The following is a 25460-nucleotide window of genomic DNA, read 5'->3' as shown; positions in this document are numbered from 1 at the left end:
AAGACGAACGAAAAACAGGACTCACCTTCCAGCTCGTGGTGGATGACATCGGTCAGGTTGGGTTCCTCGCCCCACCAGAAGATCCAGAGCTCCTTGGCGTCGGGCTTGACCTTGCGGCGCCACACGCACAGCAGGTTGGCCTGTACGCAGCGCGTGTAGCTGCGCAGCACCGGGTCGTCCGGTGCCGGGGCCGAGATCACCGGCCCATATTCCCCTCCACTGCGGAAGTGGTAGCACCGCCATTTGATGCCAGTCAGTTCCGCCTGGGAGAGGGACCACAAAGAGAGAGAGAGAGAGATGTGATGGTTAAGTCACTGATTTGTGTTATGATAATTATGAACTCCTGTTCTCATTTACAGGAGGAGAAGCTTTCAAGTGAAATAAGTGTTTTCTATACGGTTCTAGACAGAGAGAGAGAGAGAGAGAGAGAGAGAGAGAGAGATGGGGGGTGTGATTTTCATCATAAAAGCTGTGAAAGATGTGTGATAAAAGCTTTCAGCCCAACTAAACCTTTGTGTCTGTGTGTTTGGTTTTGAGAGTGTGTGTGTGTGTGTGTCATAATAGCAGAACTCCATTGCTTTGCATTGTTTTTGCACCTCACATAGTCCCTGGATTAAGTTCTCAAATGCTGTCCACACTGCAGTGTATCCTGGAGCTGGGCATCCTCTCAAATAACACCAAAACACCAAAAACACAGACAAAAAACACTGTTCCCCTCTCCAGTCCAGTGTCATTTTTAAGAGCACCCCCAACACAAGTCGGTGTGATTGAAACGACGAGCCTCTGAATGCAATTAACTTATTACCACAAAGTCATTATGAAGCCTTTCAATCAGACAGACTGTTGTGAAAAGCCGTTATCTTATCCGTATCTCGCATGCTCACACTCTCTTGCGCATATTTTATGCCCCACTGATGGTGCTTCATTATTGTCGTTTACAGATGCAGATAGGAAAGATCTCCGAGACGCATCACACAGTCATTAAGATCTGGCTGATAGTAGTTTAGATTATCCATAAAAAGCAATGGCAGTGTGCACTCATCTACCTTGGCTGTTTATCAATGCTTTTATCCTGCTTATTCAGAAATGCTTTATTCTCATTCCCTAATTCTGTTAATCATCTAGAGGCGCACGGGGGAGGGGGGCGGGGTGGGAGCAAGATTATTGTCACCAAAGACACGAACTCAGATGCACGAACAATACAAACATAACAAATAGGCTCTCGAAATGAAAAATGAAAGAGACGCGGAAGGCGAGGGAAGGGAGCAAAGGAGGAGAGAGAGAGAGAGGGAGGGAGGGACGGCGTCAGAGAAAGAGACTGTCAGGGTCAATCACTGGAGCATAGCCACTGTCTGACATCTTCTCAATTTCATTTGATTGAGCGAAACACGTTTATGCTTGCGATCGGAGGACGCCAGGCGGAGGAGTGAATGATTCGGGCCACGGCCTTGACAAGCAGGGCGTTTGCTCGAGCTATCGATGGGCCATAAAAAGTGCAGTGTGTGTGTATGGGGGTGAGGGCTACCCTCTGAATGGGAACATATCGCAGCCACAGTTGTTTAGTTAGGATAGAGATAAATATAATGGCGATAATCCTCCCTAGGCCGCCCCCAAACTCTTCCAAAGGGCAAATGTTTATTTTTTGCAAATGTTTATTGTTTATTGTTTACAAGAATGGATATCATCCCTTTTTGTCGTATCTTTAAACCTAGTTGCTCCTCTCAAGTAGTGTGTAATTGGGCAGCCTTTGAGAAATCTAAACTCGGCATAAAGTGATCTCTCTTTAATTTAAAATCACTTTTCGTTTCTCCCAACTGCTACGATGAGAGTAAGTTGAGAGTAAAATTGAAAACACTCCCCCCCCCCACACACACAGGGCTTCCTACTGTAGCAGTCTGCACACCACTAGGAGAGCCTAACTTGATACACAGTGCCTTGGAAGACTGCCATGCTGGCCAGCTCAAAACAATGCTGCTGCCTCTGCTGCTAGGCCAGCTCACTACCTGGCTTAACACACACCCACACACACACACACACAGACACACACACACACACACACACACTCCTGAAAAGAGGGCACCTTGCTAGAAAAACAGAGTCTGGCACTAGAATGTGTGTGTGTGTGTGTGTGTGTGTGTGTGTGTGTGTGTGTGTGTGTGTGTGTGTGCGTGTGTGTGCGTGTGTGTGTGTCTAAAAAGAAAAAGAGAGGGAGAGAGAGGGCGGGAAGGAGACAAAGAAAGATGAGTTTCTCTGATGAGTGGGCATTACTGAAGGAGCTTCCATATCAGGATGTCAAGTGTTTGGCAGCATGTGACCACAGGGGCCAGAGCCGGGGACATAACCCTGTCACAGCTGCTGCCTGCGCGTGTGTGTGTGTGTGTGTGTGTGTGTGTGTGTGTGTGTGTGTATGTGTGTGTCTGTGAGTGTGTGTGTGTGTGAGTGCGTGTGTGCGTGTGTAAGTGCGCATGTGCGTGCATATGTGCATGTGTGTGTTGCGCGTGTGCACTCTCCGGCAAAAGTGTTCCTCATAATAACCAAGACAGGCCTCCCTAATGACAGAGGGAGTGTAATCAGAGACATAAACACCAGCATGTCCTCTTATGCCCCACACAAACAGGGGACCACAGGGTCAAGGATGGGTCTCTGTGTGCCAGGAGGAGGAGGGGGGGGTTGGGGGCTGCACAGCAACTCAAGGCATGACACAGCTAAAGCCGGTGCCACCACCAGCCTGGCAACTTGTGAGGAAATGACTGGCGCCCGGCCACGGGGTACAGATGATTCAGTGGCCAGGGGGGAGTTCTGGAGAGAGACACGTCCCTCAGAGCCTCTCAAGGATGAAGTGTGACCACCAGTCTGTGTCTGTGTCTGAGACATTAACAGACGTAGATGACAAGGCTGATCAGAGGTCAGACTCATGTCCCCACACTTCTCCACGCCAAAGCAGATACAGCTAAAACAACACACTGTATTCGTACACTCCTGTGGCTCATCTGATCAAGTCAAGGTTTGAACAACACTAATCAAATGTAAACAAAACAAAAATTCACATTGGATACAAGTATCTGCTAAACTAATAAACCTACAAATTGAAATGTATATGTAAATGTATGTGACTTCTGCTTTGTAGCCTCCCTTCCTTAAAAACTGCACAAGGTCGGGCTCGTATCCCCTCTTCAGTCACTCTCCCCAGATCACGCCTCGTCCCAAGGCCTTGTCATGTAACACGTGTCGGCGGTGACAAGTCATCCCTCTCCAAATGAGGACGGCAATGATGTGATAATGAGGTGTGTGCAGGTTGCTGCCCGCGAGCGCCGAGCAGCAGCTGTGACTGTTGCCCATCGAGAGTGCAAGAGAGAGAGAGAGAGAGAGAGGGAGAGAGTGAGAGAGAAAGACAGAGACAGAGAGTAATATGGATAAAGGGCGGGACAGAGAGAGGTGGAAGAGAGAGCAAAAGGGAGAGAGAGAAAGAGAGAAAGACAGAGAAAGAGAGGCACTCATTCACTCAGTCACTCAAAAGGCCTTGCGGGAACCCCCGTGAGTAGCTGGAGGCTAGCGGTTAGCGTCCTACCTTACAGTCATTAGAGGCAGCTAGGTGAGGCTCAGGCAGAAGGTAAGAAAGGACAAGAACCTCATCGGAGACACTTTGAAATCCAAAAACTGCACTTGAAAAAAAAAAAAAGCATTTGAGGTAACAAGCCACAAAAGTGATGACAAAAAATGCAAGCATGTCTGGCAAAGCATCACATTGATTTCCGCGGTTTATCTACTCTCAACAACAACTACAGTCACCACTTAATCTAACATAAAAGGTTCTCCAGCGGTCTGGAGTCACAGATTTTCTAGTATGGCAATCAGCCAGTGAAAGGGGTTAGTTTAGGCTATAACCTTCTTAAAGCAGTGTTTGGAAATACAGTTGCACTAGAAGGGAGTAATGTCGATACTGATTGGTTAAAGGTTAATCCAATTACTTCAAATTGAATTCTGGACTACGCCCTTTTTTGAGGTCATGAACTCCAGAGGGAATCCAGTGGGGCATCGCCAGACGGCGATGATGACAGTGACATTTCCAGGAAGGCCAACACCTGGCTAAGAGATAACTCTTTGTTTTGTGTCCAGTAAACACTTGTGGTTTTTGTGGTGCTGTTCCTGACACCTCAGTAAGCAGGTTCTCAAATTCACTTTCAATGTGAACGTACGACAGAACCTGTCCCCACTGCGTGAAGAAGCCTAGTTCTTACTTGCATCCGTAGATGGCTTTACAAGAAGAGTCCGTACACCACCCAGTTTGTCCCTATAGTGTTTATCAAAGGAAATCTCCGACCCCATGATTATCTATTGATTAAGCATTGAACAAAACCTGAAACCAATTCCAATATTAGGTCTCAGAGCGCCTTAATTAAATGTAAATGTTGTGTGATTAAGCCTCTGTAGGGGCATTAGGTAAATCTGCTCACAGATCGGTGTAACACAAGGGACGCTTGTTATCAAGAATACGGTAGACGGTGTGTGTATGTGTGTGTGTGTGTGTGTGTAAGGCATGAATGGTCCAGCGAGGGCTCCCTTTCATACAGGCATTCAGCACTTCCAATGCTGCGCACAATAAGAGCCAGGCCGGTGTAATGTGTTATGTGCAGTGTGCAGTTAGGGGGAAGAGACTGACGGACGGACTCGGTGTGAAAGCACAATGAGGCTGAGGAGGGGCACCGACAGAGGAGCAGCCGTCTGAATAGATCAAAGCTGTGGACAAACACCGACCGGCATTTACATACACACATAAACACTGGGTCTCTCACACGTACATATGTTCATTTACACACACGCGCACACTCACATACGAATACACACACAGATACATAAAAAGCACACACGTACACACACGCACATAATAAGCATAGGATACTTTTCTCATTACCTTTCAAACATAGGTCTGACTAATGCTGGAGAAATCCCAAGATTCAAGAATGTCTGCCAGACGTCAGAAAACACTGGGTGACTCATGTGCACTTCTGCAAAGTCCCTTTCCGCATCAACATCCCTTCTGAGTAACTCCAAATGCTACAAGGTCACACACACACCTGCTCAGCATGAGCGGTGATGTTGGGAGCTCTCCCTAATCTCACACTGCCACTTGCATAGCCATTACCAGCGCTAGCTTTTTCTCTTTGCACGACAAACACATACACACACACACACACACACACACAAACACACACACACACAGTCACAGACACAGACACAGACACCTTAACACAAATTAACACATGCTCTCACACTTCCCCATTCAAGAGAAAAAAACTACATCAAACTCCTACTTTAATAGTGCTGGGGAAAAAAAACATCTCTAGGAGCTCGTAAAATGTCGAGTTGAATTGTTTGCAACTGCAACGGCCTTACAGTGGGGATACACCACCAAACTGTTTGGTACATTCAGTGCTGAATTTTCGGATGTCAACTGTACCACGAGTGTGCTCACTAGCAATTGGGGCACACAGGTTACCTGGGCAAGCAATTAAATGTGCAGTCCAGCACAAACAGGAAGAGCAAGTATGGTGATGTCACCATGTGGAATGTCCAATGGAAATCTCCAGTATCCTGTCCTGAGCAAAGTGGAGAACCACAGTGAACCCCCAACCCCAGATGGGGTGGGGGTTGGGGGTGGGTCACGACCTCTGCAAGGACTTGTAGACTTGGCTAAGAATACCAGTACCACACCACTTTATTAGCCACAGCATCTACATCAGCCACTCACTAAGTGCTGAGGGGCTAGTTAAAAGCAATTAGCATAGTTCGGCTGATATCAAACAGATGTAATATAAATCCCTCTGCTACATCTTGGCTGGTGCTGGAGTAGCTGTGATGCGAGAGGATTCTAGAGCAACTAAAGGTGGCATTCAGATATATAATGATAGCATAGATAAACTGACAGCAAATGGGAATCTTGAAACAAGGATTATGTGAACACTGTAACATCTGCCTATATGTCTCTTCACGTCTGAGAGCTTGATGCTTGCTGCTGGTATTTCATTACCTGTTCATTTTTCCCCCCAGATGCAAATGATCAAATTGACTGAGGTGACCCTGTGTCTGAGCCGCGTGCCCTAGCCACCAAACCTACAACCACTCTGACCACACCGGTGGGTCTGGGGCGTGTGAACAGCCAACGGCAACGTGCCCCTCCGCGGGGGCACCGGAGTAGGTGGGCGCCGCCGTACCACACCACACTTCACTTCGCCGACAGCGCCTGACAGCGTGAGCTTTGATTGACTTCCCGATGATTGGACTGGGTGACTCCAGAGAAATTAAAACCGGCTTACAGGCGCTTCTCCCTTCCTCAATTAACCCATTGAAATGAGATTAACCCAAATTATTGCCTGCTACTCTTCTTTTTCCCCCCCTCTTCTGTTTTTTTTTTACCCTCCATCTTTCATCATTTGATATATGCTTTTTGCAGTCACTCCATGAAGGGGGCATGAATGAGAAGGAGAGAGAGAGACAGAGACAGAGACAGAGAGAGAGAGAGAAATTGAGGAAGGAGGGTAAGAGATGAACACAAAAGCTTCAAACAGGTGCGGTGCGTGCCCCTCCATCCCTACCCCCACCCCCCAGGAGCCTTAGGCTCCAAACAGGTGCTTTTATTGGGTCCTCCACTGGCTGCACCTTTACAAGTGCTCTGCCTCACAAAAGCATGGGGCATTGTTTGATGGTGTTCTGTGGCGGAGCTTTGGCCCCGGGAGGCGAGTGAGGCAAGCGACCTAATTAGAGCAGCAAGCATCCCCGGGGCTGAGTGACGGATGGACCTGCCAATCAGGGGGAGGCTCACACACATGCACCGACACACAGACACACACACACACACACACAATGAGAGTCACATTATGCACACATTATATACACAGACACATGCCAGTGGAGACATATACACACATACAGTCATCCAAACATAAACATGGACATGGATATAATCTCACACAAGACACACACACACAGACACACAGACACAGACACACACACACACACACACACACACACACTTAGGTTAAGCTCTCTCCAGTGTCAGTCTCCTGTGACTTCTCACTTGACAGAACAAGGGACAGAGGGAGGATGCAGTGGAGGTGAGGGTGTGTTTGACGTGAACAGAAGACAAGCCCACACCTGTGACAGAGGCCCTTTCCTGAGCGCGACACAAAGACACGTTTCGCGAGGGCAGCCACGCGGGCTTGCCACTTTAAAAAGCACAGGAACAACCTCAAACACTGGCCCTGGATTAGGCTACATTATTGATGAGGAAATAAATAAACCAAGCCCTTCTTTACCAGCTTGTCTCGTGTGCAACTTAATTAACTCTGACAAGAGCAGGCAGGAAGAGAGCAAGAATAAGAAGGAGAAAAATGAAGAAAAAACGAAAGATGGGGTTGGGATGAGGGGGGGGGACACGAGGAAAAAGGGGAACTAAAAACAGTTGCTAGGCAACATATAACATCTGTAAGACTTGAGCAACTTATTCAATTTTCAAGCCTCGGTCTCCAGGGTTACGGCAGAAAGATAACATTTTGAACAGTTTAGGGGTGTTTTCTATTGAGTGTGAATTACAAAGGGAAGTAACAGTCTCTCTCTCTCCCTTCTCTCTCTCTTGCTTCCTCCTTCCCTCCCTCTTTTTTTCATTTTCGGCCTCTCTCTCTCTCCACAGTTCCACCTCCCCATGTGTAGTTTCCCCCAACACCTGGTTCTCATTTGTGCACTCAATTTGAAAAACATAACCATCTCATGACTAACACATAAGAAACCGCCCACAGAATCAGACTGCAAGATCTGGGCAGTTTTGAAGATTTATCCCACAGAAGCCCCGGTCAGACCAGCCATGATGGCTTTTTAAGATGCTGAAACTTTACCCTCACAAGAAAAGCGTTCAACCATAGTCCACGGTCTGCTTATAGAAAACAATACAAAGACAGGGAACTCTGAAATACATCTGTCATGTGAACAAGGGACCAGTGGCTGATAATATCTGGACATGCTTAAACATTTGTTATCTTAGTAGGAATGATTTCCCTTACCCTCCTGGAGGTATTAGTAAGGTGCAATCTCCTCTTAGGCTGAAGGGGGGGCCAGAAAAGGACATGACCCGGCCGTGCACCTACCACCACCCACCCCCACCTCCCCTTGACAACTTTCTCCTCTCAGCTGTTGCGAGTCAACATGACTCCTGGGCTTTAGAGCTGATCTGAGCCATGCAGGGAAGAGGAGGAGCCACAAGCCCAGGAGACAGCTGCAGATCAGGGCCAGAGCCGTGCCAGACCTGAGCCGGGCTCTGCTGCCCAAGAGTTAGCCGTTAGCCGCTCTATGGAGGCCTGTGTGCAGTCCAGCATGCTGGCTGCTGTCTGTGGTGGGAGAGAGAGGGAGAGCGCTGAGGCGGATCTTCTCCATGCCCGAGAACAGGTCTTGACCTGCAGCTGGCAAAACCCAGTCAGCGCCTGTAATCTACTGTTTGCTTACAGAGCGGGGTGTGTCAGCGAATCAGATATGGGAGAGAGAGAGAGAGAATCAACTGAGTTTGCCCTGCCGTCCCCCTTTCTCTCTCTCTTCTTCTCTTTCCCTCTCCTCCTCTCTCTCTCTTCTTGTCTTTCCCTCGCCTCCTCTCTCTCTCTCTCTCTCTCTCTCTCTTCCACCCTCCCTCCTTTCCCTGGCCCTCGTCACTCTCCCACTCTCCCCCCTTCGCATGGCAGAATGTGACCTTAATAAAGTCTTCACATTCCCTCAAGCTCTTTCTTGTTTCTACCTCTCCCTCTCTATGTCTCTCTCATACACACACACACTCACTTTCTCTCCTCCTCCTCCACTTGCTACAGATACACTGAGTTGACTTGTGAGGATCAACATCTGGGCACAGCTTGGCCTGCGGCTCCCAATGCATCGGTTGACTTAGTATGGTAAACAATATTGGCATCAACATGTCTCAGTGACTTCATGGGGAATACCATGATGTGTGTGTGTGTGTGTGTGTGTGTGTGTGTGTGTGTGCATAAGGCAACCGTAATTCTCCTTCCCATTTGGTTAAATCGAACCGTTCCAGATCATTCCAATGAACTAACCAGGCAAACTCAAACAATATGTTGCCGTCGCTGGTTTCCATGAGCTATGATCACAGAGGAGTAAACTCCAAAGAGGTTCCGCGTGTGAGGCAGAGCAAGTTTGTCGGAAGTCGTGTTTGACATCATTTTTGTAATAGAGCAGATTTGCTCTCGATCCCCTCTAGATGGGCTTTTGCGGTTTGCAATGCCACTGTGCCATGCAGTCTTTTTATCTTCACACACAAATTCTGCTGCCACCTGTTATTTTAGACTCTCTGGGTGGTTTCAGTCAGTTGCACAATGGATATTCCCCCTTTTGTGAGTGTACAAGGTTCATCAAAACAATTCCACATCCTTGCAATATTCGCAGTCTTTGGGTAGTGATTGCTTGAAATCAACATGAGGTTCTGCCTCTGACTCTCAAAATAAACACAGCCGATCACACACAGAAGAAGTAGTTTTTTTTCCCTACGCAGCAACACAGAGCAGAATGCTACATTACCTAGAGAAAAATGCTACAGATACAATAAGAGTTGTAGCGCGCGAAAACAAACACACAGGCCCACACTGCATCGGCTCATAGACAAGGGGGTGGGCACACACTTTTGAGCAGCGCAGGACTGCATTTGATTGGCCGAATAAAACCAGTAACCTGAGACAGGCAGACAACACTGCGGCTCAGTGGGTATCACCTTTCCTTATCATCTCCCCTGGTAGCCGCCAACCTGCCTGTTTCAGCCACTTTTCCCCTTGGCCTCCACCTCTACCTCCACCTCCACCTCCACCCCGCTCCTCCTCTGCCCCCCTGTTACCCTGTGCGCGAGACAGCCCTCGCGGACTAAGAATAGCACACAGCTGGCAATGCGGGGTCTTACATATTTCACACTCGGTCCGCCGTCGCTCCCAAAAACCCGCCCTGGCGATCTCTCCCTTCTCTCTTTCCGTCGCTCTCTGGTCACAGGCAGGGGTCGCTGTCCAGCCACAGCTCACCTTAACCTAACATCGATCGCATGCATCTCACTGCACTCCCACACACAAACTGTACTCATACTGCACCTACACACGCACCATCTCTACTTACACACACACACACACACACACACACAAACTCTAAACACACTGCACCTACACACTCAAACTCTACACACGCTGCACCTACACACACACACACACACCATACGCAACCGCTCGAACAATTTTAAAAGGGGAGAGTATTTATTTTTCCCAAGATTCATTGTGTGGAGGGCCCCTCTGACAACAGTCCCTCCCTCCTTCAACTCTTCCCTTTACCTCAATCATGGCTTCGCCAGTGGAGGCGACAAGGCTCATTAATAGATCGATTTGCAGTGAGGTAATCTATGAGGGAGAAGGAGGAGAGGAGCTGGAGGAAGCCCTCTCCAGATGCTAAGGATGCTCTCTCTGAAGGATGCAGAGGAGGCAGGGGAACATGGGGAGCGAGGGGTGGGGGGGTGTGGGATAGGGGAAGCGGACCACCGTCTGGCTCTGGATACGTTCCATCATCTGTGACTTTGTGTGCCACCCGTAACCAGCGCCACCACCACTATGACAGCGGCAGAAGGAGCAGGAGAAGGAGGAGCAGCCGTGATGGGGTGACTGGCTGGGACTCCCAGCAGCCTGTGCCCGTGGGGAATGCATTTTGGACAGGGAGCAGGGAGGAGAGCCTGGACACCGGTCTGTTGGCACAAACATACCCACACACACACACACAGAGAAAGAGGGAGAGGGGTGGGGGGGAATGTACTGGCCAAGGGACAGATTGAGTGTTGGCCCAGTCTCAACAGGCATGTATACACTCCTGAGTCAGAGGTACATCTGAGTGTGAGAGTGTGACTGTGACTGTGTGTGTGTGTTGGGGGGAGGGCACCAAACCATTGTCACACATCCCAATGCAGGCCACTTGCACCTTCATGAGCAGAGCAGGCCACTAACCTACATAGAGCGAGTCACGTTTAATCATGCTCTCTTCCTCTCTTACATTCCCCCCCTACCCCCTCCCCCTCTCTCTGTATGTGTCTCCATCTTATAAAGCAAAGTCATCATTATACTTTGCACTCTCTATTGGCATACAGTTTGGTTAATGAGCACCTCTCAGCTGATCACATTATACTTCCACTTGACGACACTTAATTAGCAGCATTTCAGTTGGAGCAGCCTTGTCTGGGGGGAAAGGAGAAAGCTCCTTTAATTAAAACAAGACAAACTCAACATGTGTTTGTTGGAACACGTGCCTGTGCCTCTTCCGAACTGTTTGTGTGTCTCAATGTCTGTGTGTATGTGTATGTGTGTGTGAGTTCTCTTTCTCTTTAACACACCCACCCACCCCCACCCCCACCCCCACACACACACACACACACACAGGCTGTGTTTTGACCCATGGTTCATATATTTCAACTGTGGCTACAACATAAGTCAGTGAGACCTGCCCAAACTACAGAGGAATGGCTCGCTCCTCTTGCCAATGGGCCGCAGCTTGTACTCAGGAAATGCACATCACACATAATACTTTCCTAAAACGAAAACAGATTCCCCCTCCTCCTCCTGCTGCTGTTGCTGCTGCCTCTGTCCCTCTCCCTCTCTTTCTCTACTCACTCGCTCACTCACTTCTGTCTTTTTTTCCACAGAAGACAAAAAAAACACACATAGACTTCACCAGGGCATTCTTTGAGCTTAAGACTTTACTAACTAAACTATTTATAACTTTGTTCTTCTCTCTGCCTACCAATTCCCTCACTCGCCAGGCTTTGCCATGCATGTGCTGGTCTGTAGCGGAGTGAAATAAAGCCCGTAGAAGTATACCCAAAAGTGCCATATGTTTTAGATTTTTATTGGCATGGCGGAAGAGAACTCAACAAATTGATCTTAAAATGCTCTGCAGTGTGGTGGGTTTTTGTTCAGGGAACATTGTTCAACAGGCTACAGACGTGTGCGTGCGTGTGTATGTGTGTGTGTGTGTGTGTGTGTGTGTGTGTGTGTGTGTGAGAGAGAGAGAGAGAGAGAAGAGAGAGAGAGAGAGAGAGGACTGGAGTGGGCAGGCGCCGTAACTGTCGCACAGACGACTGGCTTTAACGGCCAGAGAGATGCGTAGCATAAAAAGGTATTACTCTTTTTATTTCCCTTTGCTCATTCTGAACAGCTTTTTTATCTATCACCTGTGCAACCCCCCCCCCTTTAAGTGAGCAATCTCACTACCTACTGCTCTCTGCTTGACACGCTGGCCTGCTGATTCAAATTTCATCTTCAAAGGCGATCTTCAGTGCAAAAGTTGCACTGATAACTTTGCCTGTTCACAGTTGCACATTGTTTCTCATAAGCATTGTGGGAGTAGGTACACAAAGTGGCTCTGTACTAGCACCGTTACATTTTGACTCAAGCTATTTGCATGACGAGGCATGTTAGATATTAATGTTATGGATTCAGTAAATTGTATATGAGAGCAACTCAAACAGGCCTGTAACTCTCATCACTGGTACACTAGTTTTATATATCTTATCGATTTACAAAATGATTTAGTGCCTTTATGTCTGCCCTCAAATCCTGATTCCTTCCTTATTCAATCATGTTATCTAAAATATAATCAAATGTAAATATGAGTGCACAACACAACCACAGAAAATACCTGCAACATTGCAATCAAAGAAGGGCGTGTTCATGTGTAATAAATACAAAAAAAACTTCTCTTGTTCTGATACATCCCTTGTTTTCCAGGCACCTCTGCCTGACTGCCATTGTCCATTAAATCACATCCTTCAATCAATCTCCTGTCTGCAAAGTCCACAAAAGCACCACCATAACAACAACAAAAACTTGGGAAAAAATAATTTGGGAGATGGGCCGGATTCAATGTCCTGATAAAAAATTGCAATTTGAAGAAATAACTTGCCTAAATCCAGTGTCTGCCTGATAATCTTGAAGAGCTACTGCTGATCTTTCAATAATGACTTTCAAAGTGGCAATTGCGCTCCGAGACAACTGGAGACATGGGGGCTGGAAGCATTGCTCGTGAATCCTCCCACAAAATCACTCCATCTCCCTTCTGCTTTTGACTAGATGTTGAATAAATTGGTTTTCGGGTATCTCTCATTTAAGTTAACGCCAGGTACAGCAGCCCCTTGCACGCATTTCAGGCGACTGGATATGTAACATAGCGCCTCATTAAATGGTAGCCTACTAGCACATTTTTCTTTGGGGAGATAATATATCAATATTATTACATAACCCATGAATAAAAATCAAGAAATATCTTCCGTTTCAACTAACTTGCTGCATGCATGGATGCATTGCTGTGCAATTGGTTTAAGTGACCTTCATGTCTGTGAAATGTGCATGTGGATTTTAAGGATATAGGTTATTACCAAGGCTCAGCCCATTGCCTGTCACTCTTTGTTGCCACGCTGCCTGAATACGTTGTATAATTTAACGATAAACACGCACCCTCCACCCCCCAAGGAGAAAAAGAAACAGCACTGAACGATCTTAGCATAGTGTGTGAGACAACACGTTGTTTATAATGAGAGAAGGTACTCGTGTCACCCAAGTGAGGTCCCTGCTAGATGATGCTCTAGGAATCTGATTGATGTATTCCACACTGTAGTCTCCTCACCTCTTGTTAATGATTGGCAAATAACAGCACCAGAAATTGGTTCACCTTTGTACCCAACACACAGTTGGGCTACTACTAGGCTTCCCTGCATGTGTCCCTATTTAAGCTACAACTGGTGTTTCACATCGTATTAACATGTATTTAGATTTGTAAGCATAATATGTTTCACTGTACCAGGGAGAAAATGTTGGAATGGCAGTCTTCAAGGCTTGCCCCGTTAGCCACCCAATTCGCTGTTGTAGTCATAATCGTCCGCCGATGGGGTCGTCAGTGCAGGGCATGTCGAAATCCGTGATCGGTATCAGAACCGAGCAGGGGGTGGCAAATCGGTTCCCTCACGAGTAAGCCACGCCACCGCTACAGCACAGAGAGCTGACCGCCAGATCAACGGTTTACTCTGTTCAGTAAAATTGTAGATAAAAATGTATCTGGAGGGGTGTGATGAGGGTAAAAGAAACAAAATATTGGCTAACCCCTCCTATCTATTCCAAGAACGGACTAATAGTTTGTTTTGTAAATCCAAGTATGTTCGCAGATTAGAGAAATCACACAATCCAGGTCAGGCGGTCCAAACCTAATCATTTTCAGATGTAAAATATGTATCCGTGTTTTTAATCCCGGAGGGTAGAAATTGCGATCCGTGTCCATTCCAGTCTTCCTGCCGATAGTTTAACGATTAAATAACAGCATAATCCATAAGAAGTTGACCTATTCAGATTTTTCCCAGTGATAAAATCCATGAAAATGAACAAATATAGATGTTCACAGAATCCAGTAACTTCTTTCAAATGATCCAGTCGTGGTTGTCACGTTTATTTCGCTCTGCCTTGAACAATAAACAGAGCATGCAAGTGTCTGCGACAAAATTTCTCAATAACTGGTAACGAAGAATGCAAAAAAATCTATTCCGTCAGACCAACAAGCTTGTGCACCAGTTGTGATAGTTTTCGAGAATTGCAGGAGCTATTTATAGAAATGTTTTCTTACCGCCGCCGTGCACAGTGTAACGCTGCTTGCCTACTACACAACAGGCAACAGAGAACAGGAATGTTTAATCCTTCTTTCACTTTGCAAATAACACCAGTCTGCAGACAAGCAACGATGAAAATACCTGTCTATCACGTTCAGCCACCCGCGGTTGTTACAAACACAAACGTCGTCTCGAGAACAAATGTTTCAATCTTTAGATAAAAATGTTCTCATTTCTCCAACAAACCAAAAAGTATAGTCCGTCCACCATCAGGAAAACGGCAGTACAGCGCACCAAGGTTTAAAAAAATCCTTCCTTCCTTTCTGTTTTATATCATTACGAAACGTCCTCCCCCAGATATAAGGCTGCAGCTGAAAGATTTCTTTTGCTTGTTACAAGTAACAATAGCAGCAGTAATGTGTATCACAAAGACGATGACAGCCCAGAAATGGAGGCAATCCTCTGGCGTTATGATTAACAAATAAATGCAGCCATCTGACCAAAGCGGACGAAATTGGTTATCTCCTTCAAATCAGCAAGAAATCAAGCTGAGGTTTGTTTAAATAATTGTACAAACGTCCAGAATACACCAGCCAGCAATCTTTCCAATCCATCGGGTTAAGAAGCAGTGACTCCCTTTTCAGGCATTGTTTATATCTCAGTGTCTTTACTGTAACATTCGTAAGTGAGCGTATGTGTGTATGTATGAATATGTGTGACTCCCACTTTGTGTGTGTATGTGTGTGTGTAACTGCTTACGCTAACAGCCGCTAGCAGCCTCGCTCACAATCCGACAGCCCACCACGCATAGCGATGTAATGGCGGCCGGCAGTGTACGAGGGAGACTCGCTTTCCCATTTGGCAAAGTAGAGCACTCACGTGATCAAAGCAAAGGATTACAGCAGCGGTTTAGCATCTTTGATACACGCCTTGTTGCGACGCTAGAGGCGCCCGTTCCGAGTATACACCCTGACTGCCAGTCATGAATGATCACACAATTTCTTTACTAAAACACTGCTTAAGACATTTTCTTGTCATCATAAAAATAATTCCTGTTGTGATCTATCATAAAGAGAAAGACCCCCTGTAGTCAGCTGCAGAATTATACTTATTTCAGAAGCCACATGTATGTAATTTAACCCCTTTATCACTGTAGCCTATCTTATTTCACACAGTGAATAATTGAAAATATTTTTTGCCTTAATAAATGGACAAGTTAGAGAGAGGAGAGCTGCGTCCAGTTGCTTTCATCAGGGGGTCAAAGGGCGCAGAGATTTGCTGATGCTGTGGCCATCCCCCAGCACTGAACCGCAAAAACTTAAAACCCAGAGTAGTGAATTCTGCCATGCCTCTGAATTCCCTAATCAAATCAAACATCACTGGACACAAATCGTGCTCCTTAAATATCAACAAGTAGATTATTACATGCAATCAAAAGTTCTGATGTTGTTTGTGGGAGTGACAGTAAGAAAGACTTACAGAGAAAAAGTCAAAAGAATATGAGGACATCAATTAATGCTCACACAAATGTGACGACACACAGGGTGCTATATTTCTGACGACAGTCAAAAGCAGGCCTGATAGGTGCTCCACTGCCTCAGTCAGATGTCATTTGGAACTGTGCCTTTCCTTACAGGGTTCAAAAGAATCACAGGAAAGAGATAAAGAGATATGAATCAGAAAGTGGGAGCTTAGCCTAGCAGTTATTGATTCTGCCAGCTCAAGGAATATAGCCGAATTCATTTGTAGTCCCCCCCCCCAACTCTCTTTTTTTCTCTCTCTCTCTCTATTTCTGTCTCTCTCTCTCATTCTTTCTCTATTTTCTTGTTCAATATCTCCTCCAGGCTTCTAAAGCACTCTCCAAAGTATCTCCACACCTTTGTAGTGCAAAGTCTCTGAGCTCATACAGTGAAGTGCTCTTCTCTTTAATAAATCTACTGAATATAATACTCCCAAACTTAGCTGTGTACAGTATGTAGAGGATGCAGAGGAAGACGTCACACTCTAATGTGAGCGGCGTGTCTAGACCTGGTATTGAGTCTTTGTAAGGTGGTGCTTTCTCTGTGTGTGACTATATTCCTTTTGATCTGGTGGCATTCCTGAATTTTTAAAGAGTTGTGGGACACTGATGGTTAAATTCTTCCTGGAACTGTTCTTGGAGATCAAAGCATTTCTGGACTACTTGACAGAAGTATATTGAAATAAACCTCTGTGGAATTCAATGTCGTTCCAGTTTTTTTTTTTACACAAAAGACATGTTTTCAGTATATTAATTTCCTCTGAATGCTAATGCAGATTACATGTTTAATATTTTGTGCTTGTATAATTGGTTATTATTTAGACAGACTATCATTCACGTCAACACATTTCCTTTTTCAGTAAAAGTAGACATCTCCTTTTTCCAGTGTAACACATCCTTTCTCAACTGCTGGCATGAGGTCATGTAATCAAGTTTCCAGAGCGAAAACCACATTATCACAGCTTCTCTTATGAAAACAGGTTCATACTGCAACAAAATGTACTTAAAAAAACTGAAAATTCCCCACAATCACATCCCATCTCTCGTTTTCTCTCTCTCTCTCCAACCACTCCAAACAAGGGGATGTCTGGGGGAAGAATAGATGGTATGCATTATAATGAACAGGGGCTGACACTGCCCCATCCATCATTCTGCCCAGGAAAATTATAGTGGTCCAGCCAGCGAGAGAGCCACTCAAAGCCACTTCCCAAGGCACTAGGGCTGGCTAAAGGTCCTGAGCCTTTTCGTAAGCTGTCGTCGCCCGGGTAGCAGCCTCATCAGCCTCCTGCCTCCATCCGCACTGTCCCAACGACTCTACACATGGGGGATCAATAGTTTTATACGTCTGGAATAAAAACGTCTTTGTGTTTAATACTTTATTGTTGGTGTATTTTCCCCCTTTCCTCAACACGTTCTTGTTAATTTCCAGTTACTCATAAAACCGCTGTCTGACTTCTCTCTGATGAATGACGAGTGTCTTTGTCCCCCTGTTGTTTATGGCTTGGGCGGCTAATTAATGCCATGCATGTCTGTGTTTTTGAAAGGAATGTGCACTCCTTGCCAAGGTCCTCTCAAACTGCATCTAGTCTGCCTTGCCCAATATAATTCCCCTTGATTTGGCATTATTTCTGGCATATGGTGGTTATTTCATTTTATGTACTTTCCACATTCCTTCTTTGGTGCTCCCAATCTTTGTCTCTGAGCTCAGAGGAGAAAAAAGTGTTTTAATTATACTGAGTGAAATTACTCACTTAACGCTTTAGATACATTTGTTTTTGGCCCTGCTTCTGTTGTGCGGATTACGGTTTACCACTTATCCCCATCCGTTTGGCTTGTGCCAGCAATCATATCTCAGAAGGCTTTCCCCCCTTTCATACAGACCCCAGACAGCGCTGTCGGCATTTGCCTGCGTGATTTGTTTGGAAATCCTTTGTTAATTCAACAGCACATTCATTTTTGAGCCACTGTAGTATACAACATCCCCCATTATATCAGCTCTGATTCCTAAATTCCTCTGATACTCATAGTTCTTGTCAGACTCTGATAGTGCTTTGGTTTGCACGCTGCAACCTTTCGGACAGCACTACTTGTTTCGTATTGAATAAATGGTCAACACCATCTTGTTATATTCACCGATTCTCACAAGGCCACTGCAGCTGCACAGGCTGCGGAAAGGCAACGGATTATTGACTTAACCTCCCCATCTTTCTGAGTTTTTTAGCATTCATCCATTATTGATTTAGTGCTATTTACTGCCCTGTTATCTGACCACTTTGGAATTTGTGTGCTTCTGCCCCTTTTCTATCACGGTTAAAATTTAGATGTGCTTGACACCTGATCTTTCCTGAGTGCTCAGAACGTTGCCGTTTCTGTTTACACTTGCCCCTGTATTTACACACGAGTCTCACATTCATACAGACCTGAGTCAAACTGACACTGCCATTGTCTGAGATCCTTTGGAGCGGGTGAAAGGATTTGATTCTTCTGATCTGAATTTCCTTACAAGATGTCATAAGACTCTAACAAGGTCCAAACCAGTCCCCTTTGCTCACCCCCTAAAAATCACACTTAATTTCCCCATGAGCAAAACTGGTCTTAGCCTTAAGCTGACCTCAATAAATTAAGCCTGTTTAAATAAAACACTTTAGTTATTGCCTCCAGAGTGACCCCTCGTCCACCCCTGACCAAGCGACAATACATTGCGATCCATGTGTGTTATTGAATGATATACAGTATTCGTGTTCTCCTAACCGTCCTGTACACGTAATGCTAAAACTCAATACTGCTTGCAGTCAGAACATCAGTCACAGAACTCTAATCCGTCCCCATTTGAACAGCAGTGAGTGGCTGTGACAGAGGGGAGGGGGAGGCCAACTGTGTCTTTAAGGAGAAATTGACATGGTGAAAGAGAGAGAAGGACTGGCACACTGAATAGGGATGTCTTCACAATTGCACAGGAGCACCAGATCAAAGAGGACAAATCCCCTGAATGTTTCAGAAATGACCGATCAGTCTCAATGAATCATTTCTTATTTCCAGCAATATAGGGTCTCTTTTTTGCTTAACAATTGTAATAATAGCAGCACAAAATAATACTGGTATTAATGGTTTTATTATCACCAGAGTTGTCTTTTATCCGACATTTTTATTTAACATCCTTATGCATTATTTTCCACTCTGAGGAGCTGTCTTGAATTATTCTGACAAAATAATTTTAAGGCGCTTTTGGAATTGTGACAAAGAGCAAGCGGATGTCTGAAGCTTCAACTGTCTTCACTTTCCACATTGCAGCACAGAAGATGAGGCTGTGTGTGTGTGTGTGTGTGTGTGTGTGTGTGTGTGTGTGTGTGTGTGTGTGTGTGTGTGTGTGTGTGTGTGTGTGTATGTGTGTGTGTGTGTGTGTATGTCTCTCTGTGTATGAACACACAAGGGGTGAAGGGGAACCCTCTTGCCCACTTGTGGCCTTCAATACAAGGCACAAATCAAAGAGGTCTGTGGCCATCGAAGTGACAGATGAACAATGTTCCCATTCTCCCAGCCCCTCTGAACACCCCCATCCATCACCGGCGGAGAGATTAATTCAATTCATCAGTTCTTTGTCTCCTTAGGGCTCCTAATGTGACCTGATATTGCTCAGGGGTGCCTCATAATAAATGTTTGTGGATTTGATCTGGGACCGCCTTACTCACAACCGAATTAAAACATTACTCTTAGCCGCGCACCGCAACACGTTCCCGCTGTGGCCGCGGTTGCTGCTGCTGTTGCTTCTTCGCCCTCCCGAACCTGCCAATAGCAGCAGAATTTCAATTATTATAATGAGCGAGAAAAAGGCCAGCCGCAGGCGAAAAAAAAGTGGAGGAAACGGAACAAGGGAATACAGGGGGTCTGGAGAGAAAGATGGGCGCTTGGGGAGTGTGAGAGATTGCTGTTGATGGTTGTGGCGGCAAAGTGAACTCACCTCGTTTCTCCTTCAGTAAGATGTTGCCAATGTGTTTACAGTTGTCTATTGCTACTAGGCTGCTACATAAGTTATATTGTCAATTAGGCCTATACTGGCGCCGACTGAGATCCAGTTATTTGGTAAATAATAAATCTGACAGTAAACATTAAGACTGAGGTTCTAGTATGCATGGGGCATTATGCCAGACATCAAAAAGCCCGTGTGCATGGATTTGTGCAGCTTATTTTAAAGTTGATCAATCTCGCCGTGTTAATTTTAATGCATAGGCCATGACAATATTGTCTCTATAGCATGCATGAATGCTGCATCTTGTAAAAAAATAAAAAAAATAAATAAATAAAAAAATCACAATAACATATACGATGTCTCAGTTTGGGCTGTCTTTAAAATGCCTGTTTGAATCACTTAATGAAAATACATTAGCTTTAACAATAAATGCACATGCGACTGAAAATGATCAAACACGAGCCGGCATCCATTTAACAACTGCTTTCTCTCTCCATCCACTTCATTTTTATGCGCCCCTCCCCTGCCGTGTCCTTCTGTTGAGACATTTTTTTCCACCGTGTGCATCAAACCCAGGCTTTCCCAGGAGAGCCGCTCGCTGCCAGCTCCTGGAATCGCTGGCTGCGTAAACCAGCCATGCAGGCTCTCGTCTTTGACAGGCGCACAATTGATACCGCTAGTGATTGCAGAGCCCCCTTGTGGATTAAATAGCGAACTGTGCTGACAAGGTCAAGGGTATTCTTTTCTGTTTAGTCAGGTAATACGGGCGAAAGACCAAGGTATTAGATTCCAAAAATAATCACCGTGTTGTCTTTTAAAAAGGCGATGAAAATGTGGCTAACAGATTTCAGCAATAAAACAATAATTATTCAAGATTCCTTTACAGGCATCTTTGGCTTCCGCCTTTGAATCACTAAATATTAAACACATTTCGCCATTATGCGAGGCAATGGATCTCATTAAACTAATCTAAAGCACTGCTAATATGAGATGCTTTCACTTTGACATTCAGTGACGGTTCATAGCCAGCTAAAAGGTAATTACGTTTGAAATAGAATTCAACAGTCATTACAACCACTTATTAGAAAGGGAAAAAAGAACGACAATCTCAGAGTTCCTTAGTTAATATTTATTTAATAGGTCCCTGCTGGGACGGTACCCAAGTCTTCCACCCCTCCATACACAGAGATAATAGCTTAGTGCCAGAGCTCCCGTTGCAATTAATAACACCAAGGGCACAGCCACGGTGAGGAGCCAGAATGTACCTTTACCTAAACCTGAAAAAGTAAATATATGCATAAGTAATACATACATATAGACCATCAACACAAACATGCATTATGTAATGTAATGCACAAGCCCACTTTATATTACACACCCTTGTAAGTGTATGCAAATATGCATGTAAAACGAACCTTTTGCACCTTTCCAAAGTGGATCTTCATTTGATTCAGGAGACTCCTTGAGGATTCTTATGGGACCAACAATTACATCCTGCCACAAGCCTCCTGGAGAAAATACAATTGAAAAATACTCAAAACTGAATGAGAGATTTGAGGAGATCCAACATTTGGAGAAAGAATGAAGTAAACAACTGAACATACCACTGCTTTTTTTGCATATAGAGTTACAGCAACTGCAGAGATCATTTTGGGAAGCATCATCAAGCAGCTCCCATCTCTGCTTCTCCTTCCTGTAAGAACAGGCCTTCTTGTTAACGTCAAGCCTGTGGGCCTCCCATGAAACCAGCCTACAGTGGAGGTAGACCTGGGGACATAGAACCTCAATGAAAAAAAAAAGAAAAAATGAAAAAAAAAAGTTGGAATAGCTAGTCAGTGTCACACACACACACACACACACACACACACACACACACACACACACACACACACACACACACACACACACACACACACACACACACACACACACACACACACACACACACACACACACACACACACACACACACACACACCTCGTCTGCATCAACAAAGCCGAACGCAGTTAGAGAGAGACGGATTTCAGAAGGTTTCTCTCTGGGCAGAAATGTTGAGTTTCCATACTTGCTTTCTAGAAGACACCTTGAAAAGGACAAACATGTGCCTTAAACATTTGCAACATTCAGAATATAAAATTTACAATGGAGTTCCAGTAGTGGAGTTTTTTTTAATTAAATGGTAAGGTCTAGTTTTGATGGTTAGTAAAGGAAGACCATACCCATCGTCAGTGATCACAGTGTACGTGTCATTGGCTACGTTTGGATCTGGAGACGTGGTCATAATACATTCATCCAGGAAGATCTGCTGTGGTACACCCGTCTGCTCAGCCACCGAGGCCCTGAAGGGGATATTGGAACCCACAGTGAAGGTAGCAGATTGAGCTGGACCACTGAAGTCACCTGCAGCAACATAGAAATCGTATCAAGTGCTTCAATTGAACATGAACAACAGCCTCAAACTATAGATGCATAGACCATTGCATTTCATTTCAAAGAAACACAATCTCTTGTGGACACATGTCAGATTTCCCTTGAGGTGTGCAAGGCTAAATGATCCTTAAATACAGGTCACATATTTCACTCCAGCGCTGATCAGGTTTTATGTTGTGTTCCATAACAAGCCAGGATGAACTATAGTGCCCATGGCAGAACTGTACTTTAAATGTGCGGACCTAGTCTCATCCTGGTAGACCTCTGCCACCCACTTTTGGACAGCAGTAATTTAGATGCAAACCTAGCCAGTCTACCGGTCTCAAAAAGGACAATATTTGAATGATGACAGCATGGTAAAAACGGTCATGATGACGTAGCACAGGAAAGGTTAAGGAGTATATATATTTTAGAGTGCCATAGAGAGAACTACAGTGACACAAACTCACCATTCATTATCTCCATTATGAAGATCGGTTTCTCGTCATGTATGCCAGGCTGAACTGATGGGGAAGTCAACGGTTCAGGCCTACAGAGCATAAATAATGAAATATTTTTTTTAGAGGTTAAAGCCACCAGAGCATCCAGCATACCTGATGTAGTTCAGGAAACCTTCACATGCACACATTCACACAAACAGGTCACAACCACCTGTCAAATTCACAATCCACAATGTAAGATACAGCTGGAACAGCTAGGCCTGGTCTGTAGGTTAGCAAATTCATGAAGATGATCTTACTTCCAGAGTCCTGAAAACAGAGAAAATAGGAATAAGGTTTAGATGAACTGATACAACTCTTGATGCGAAGTCACCCAATGCTTGCAGGCTTACCATTCTCTGAAAGAGACAGTCGTTAAAAGCTACATGGAAGACCACCTCGTCCACACTCACACTTGAGGGGACACAGTTACCCAGGAGAACAGTGTATGGGTTTTGTATTTGCTCTTGTGTCAGTTTTAGGGGCCATTTTATTGTGACCGCATCAGTTTTGCAGGATTTATGAAAATAGGCTGAAAAGAGAAAAAGCAAGAAATGCTAGATACAAGTCTATTTGTAAGTCAATTTAAGTCATGGGTTATGGTAATCAACATTAGCCTACTGATCAAAAGTCAAGGCCATCTTCATAAATTGTTTACCAACATACTCTACAAGTCATCTACATTAGACAGGCAGATAACCGTATTACCCTCCTGAGCCACATAAGCTGCAATAAGGATCAAGATGAGACCTCCCTGTAGAAAGAACATCTTCTGGCCTGACTGACAGTGTTAACACTGCTTGGCTTTTGTCAGCTAATGACGGTTAAGCCAATCAAAATGATGGGTGGCAGCTGGAAGCCTACCAAGATCTGCCTCAAACAAGACCCAATTAATCAATTTAAGAACCTTGGAGAAAACACAATTTGTCAATTACAGTAAGACGTCTTCTTGAATACACGCTCATGTGATTACACTGGACTGGCATTGACTGTCACAGCGCTCTTAGGTTTCTGGCAGGTATACTACACAAAAGTTGACAAATCAAAATATCCTTTTTATTTTAGCAAATGTCAAATAAGGCAATGAGTATACATCCTGCCTTTAATGCATTACATATTTTCCGAATGTAACACCATGCAGTGAAATAAATGTCGGAGGATGCAGCTATTTGTGAAAATTAGCTTGTGAAGCTACCCGATAAAGCAGTGCATGTGGCCTCTACAGAAGCCTGGGGCACGTTCAATCTGAAAATAGTGTGCACCGTTTTGCTTTCATCAGGCCTCGAAAACTTTAAATAAACATGTTCTACAGTGACTTGCAAAAGACATGAAAAACATTTTAATTTTCACAATTACATAAGATCCTTAGCCTACACATAATTTCCCAATCAGTACTTTTTATTATATATTTTCCAAGGCAAAAAAGTGATTTTCCAACATTAAAAATAAAAAACGACTTGCATAAGCATTCAAAACCCTTTAAGTTTGAGTGCCAGATTAAGCAAGATGACATATTATTCACAGATGATACAGAGGTGCCACTATGACCACAACTGATCATAATTACTACCCATGTGGTTAAAGTAGGCTACAGATCTCTACAGATTATTTAAGGATCAACAGGTTGTGAAATAACTGAGGGAATAAAGACTAAAGATATTATTCTATGATTTCTATGATGCTATGATGAGTAAAAGACTTTAAGAAAGTATCCAAGTTTTTTTTATGTCCAATTGAGCACCATTGAATACAATGAAAGTTGTAGAGCCTGTCACACCACCCAGATGCTTTGTAAAAATAGCAAGATATTAATTACTGACGGAGGCCACCGCTGTCCACACATCTCCCTAAAAAATCTACACATTCAGTGGTTGAAATTGGGGTTCAGGTGTAGGAGTGTACAATCTTAAGAGCCATCCATAAAACTGGACTCTATTGGAGGGTGGCAGAAAAAGCATTGATTTAGAAGATCCACATTAAAGCATGGTTGGACGTTGTCTCAGATATGGGAAAAGGTTTTTATAGTTATCTGAGAGTCTAATCAGAGATAGCATGACACAATGACAATACTGATGAAAATATGTGTAAGTATCTTCTGTAAAACAGAAAATGGTGATGACCTTTTTTCAAATCACTGTACATTTTGTTTGGGGTCTGGGCAACTGTGGATACTGTATGAAATAATTCATTAATAAACGTTGTCTCCCTCAAATATCAGTGTTCTCATCTGACCCGATAATTTTTTTTTTAAAAACCTGTCGACTCAGACTGACCAAAGTCGTCATCCAGCAGATTCAGCAAGCACACAATCATGAAGTAATTTCATGGGGTAAAGGTGGAGTACAAAGAAAATTGGTGTTAAAGTCATGTAGCCCCCAAATTAAGAAAGTGCTACTAACTATACT

At 44.6% G+C, this 25460-nt stretch overlaps 2 protein-coding genes across 2 annotated transcripts in view; both read right to left on the bottom strand.

Moving 5' to 3' along the window:
• Positions 1 to 13987, bottom strand: part of LOC308372853 (mediator of RNA polymerase II transcription subunit 13-like) — a 94249-nt gene extending 80262 nt beyond the window's left edge. Inside the window, exons 1-2 of the mRNA XM_080848197.1 lie at positions 13864 to 13987; positions 26 to 263 (exon numbers count right to left, since the gene is read on the bottom strand). Coding sequence (XP_080704323.1) covers positions 26 to 263; positions 13864 to 13935 — 310 coding nt within the window. The 5' untranslated portion in view covers positions 13936 to 13987. The remainder of the gene's footprint in view (positions 1 to 25; positions 264 to 13863) is intronic.
• A 7280-nt stretch (positions 13988 to 21267) lies between these two features.
• On the bottom strand, positions 21268 to 23824 carry LOC308372618 (zona pellucida sperm-binding protein 3; the record flags this gene model as incomplete). The annotated part of the gene is made up of 9 exons (XM_080847833.1): positions 21268 to 21422; positions 21561 to 21653; positions 21750 to 21912; positions 22124 to 22229; positions 22366 to 22546; positions 23026 to 23105; positions 23228 to 23325; positions 23409 to 23587; positions 23764 to 23824. The coding sequence occupies 9 exons, from the start codon at positions 23822 to 23824 to the stop codon at positions 21268 to 21270; spliced, it is 1116 nt and encodes a 371-aa protein (XP_080703959.1).
• Positions 23825 to 25460: the final 1636 nt, after the last annotated feature.

The sequence above is a fragment of the Sprattus sprattus genome (genome assembly GCF_963457725.1).
Source record: "Sprattus sprattus genome assembly, chromosome: 11".
Taxonomy (NCBI): Eukaryota; Metazoa; Chordata; class Actinopteri; order Clupeiformes; family Clupeidae; genus Sprattus; species Sprattus sprattus.
This window is presented reverse-complemented; position numbering and strand designations above follow the sequence as displayed.